General features: G+C 71.4%; 1 protein-coding gene across 1 annotated transcript in view; it reads right to left on the bottom strand.

The window, feature by feature from the left end:
- AURANDRAFT_68534 (hypothetical protein) overlaps nt 1-724 on the bottom strand; it is a gene marked incomplete at both ends in the record, with an annotated part of 3,592 nt that extends 2,868 nt beyond the window's left edge. The window contains 2 exons of the mRNA XM_009044232.1: nt 15-464; nt 608-724. Coding sequence (XP_009042480.1) covers nt 15-464; nt 608-724 — 567 coding nt within the window. The remainder of the gene's footprint in view (nt 1-14; nt 465-607) is intronic.
- Between the last annotated feature and the right edge of the window lie 1,546 nt (nt 725-2,270).

The following is a 2,270-nucleotide window of genomic DNA, read 5'->3' as shown; positions in this document are numbered from 1 at the left end:
CCGAGGTCGCCGACCTTGCTCAGCACGCCCAGCTCGGCCATCGAGAGGTCGCTGCCGTCGACGCCGACGATTAAGTCGATGTTGCGCGACGCCTGCTCGGACTGGAGCTTGGCGCGGTCCAGCGCGTCGCGGATGGCCTTCAACGCCGCGTCGAGCGTGACCGACGAAATCCCGTCGGCCTTGGCCGCCGCCGTCGCCTCGGCATCCCGCAGCTCCTCCGCGAGGGCCGCCTTCTCCTTCTCGAGGGCCGCGGTCTTGGCCTCCGCCCGGGCCACCTGCTCCTGCATCAGCTCCATGGCCGGGTTCTCCGTCTCGAGCCGCCGCTTCGGCGGCCGGCCGCGCGGCGCGCGCGCCGTGTCGCCGCTGTCGGGCGCCGACTCGACGACGGGCTCGCGGTCCGACGCCATGTTCAGCGCCGCGAGCATGTTCGCGACGACGAAGGGGTCGCGGAGGAGCTCGGTGACCTGCCCGTTGAACGCGTTGAAGCGCGGCCGGCCGACGCCCCTCGGGTTCCATCTCCGCGCCGTCGACAACTGCGTGCTCCCCTGCTGGTCCAGGAAGTTAAAGAGCGCGTAGGCGACGGCGGCAGCGCGGCCTCGTCGATGACGTGCTGCGTGTTGCCCGTGAGGATGTCGCGGAGCCGCATGGCCTGCACGACGGGGAGAAGATCGGAGATCTTCGCCGCGCGTCGCGCCGAGGCCACGCCGACTCCGACGGCCGACATGCGAGGGCACGGGCGTGACGAAAGAGCCCCCGAAAAACAGTAGGACACGGGGATGGACTTGGGAAAGGGAGTCTCCAGAAGCCGCGCCGTGAGGTGTTCATCAACTCCGCGCCGCTGCCGCGTCTTCCCCAACGCCGGGGCCGAGGACGAAACAGCAGCGCGGACGCGTAGGAGGCCGGAAACGAAGAGCTCCGCGTCGCACGGCGTGCGGACGGCCCGGCCGTAGAAGGCCTCGGGCATCGGCCGCGGCCGCGGCGCCGGCGCCGGCGCCGAGACCGTCGGCGGCGGCCGCGCGGACGCCGGGGCCGTCGCCGACGCAGACGTATCGAGCCGGGGCCGTTGGCGGCCCAAAGCGTTCCACAGCCCTTCGAAAAAGCCGCGGGGCCGCTTCACGGCCGCGGTCGAGGCCTCGGGGAGCGCCTCAGGCGCCGCGGGCCGCTCGCGCGGACCGCGCGCGGGCGGCGACGAGTTCTCCTTGTCCGCCGCCGAGCTCAGCCTCCGTGGCGCGCTCGCCGACGGCGATCGGCCCCGGGACCGGGACCGAGCCCGCGACCCCGACCACGACCGGCGGATCGCGCCGCCGCCCGACGCGAACTTCCGCGCGGAGCCCCGCTCGTTCCCCGCCGGCGTGCCGCCGCCGATCGAGCTCCGCGGCGGCGTGCCCGGCGCGGCGACGACGCGCGGCGCGCCGAGGAGCCCGTTGACGTCCAGGAGGGCCGCGCCGCCGCCCGAGGGCTCCGCCGAATCCCGCCCGGCGGGTGTTCCGCGCGGAGCCGCTGCACCTAGGCGAACACGGTCATGAGCAAACGGTCCCAGCCCCGACAAGGGCTTTCCCCGCGCCCCGTGAAGCGGTCCCCGCCCCTCTACTACCCCCCTGAACCCCCGAGTTCGACGATTTCCCCGAGAGCGCGCGCCTCGCACGATTTCTTTCCAAACCCAAACTTCCAATGATTTCCAATGGTCGCGGCCCGGCGCCCCCGGGGGCGACCGTCCATGCGCGGCCCCGAGCCGAGTTTCGCGTCCGGGAAACACCGGGAAACCGGTTCGCGGGCCGCGCCCAGCCCGACCGAAGCGCCGGAAGCGAAAAACCGTCGGCCCGCAATCTTTATTCGCTAAGGACGCGTTAGTCTATCGTCTAGGGCGGCTTAGACGATGGTGGGCGTTTAGCGTGGAATCGCTGCCCGAGGACCTCCGGTGGGCTTCGTGACCCACCCGCTGTGCTAGCTCGGCCCGCCCGGGGCGTTCGGGGCCCCGCGGGCTGCGGAAGGGCGCCCCGTGCCGGGCGTGACGCCATGCCACAAGGCGCTTCTCGCGCGGCCGCTGCTTGCGATGATGTCGGGCCGGATGAGCTGCGCGCGATGGAGGGTGAGTTGCACAGGTTCTTGCACAAGCTTACCGACGGTAACCCGGCGCATGCGGTGAACATAATGACCACCGCGTTGCGTTACATTCCTCANAGTAATTTCGAGGTGCGGCCGACTCCATTCGGTTCTTACGGTGGCTCCCTTGACTTTGTTGGTGCTCCCTATGGTCTGGAGCCTGGTGC

This window comes from Aureococcus anophagefferens (assembly GCF_000186865.1).
Source record: "Aureococcus anophagefferens unplaced genomic scaffold AURANscaffold_198, whole genome shotgun sequence".
NCBI classification, from domain to species: Eukaryota; class Pelagophyceae; order Pelagomonadales; family Pelagomonadaceae; genus Aureococcus; species Aureococcus anophagefferens.
The sequence above is the reverse complement of the archived record's forward strand: the minus strand, read 5'-3'. Positions and strand labels throughout refer to the sequence as shown.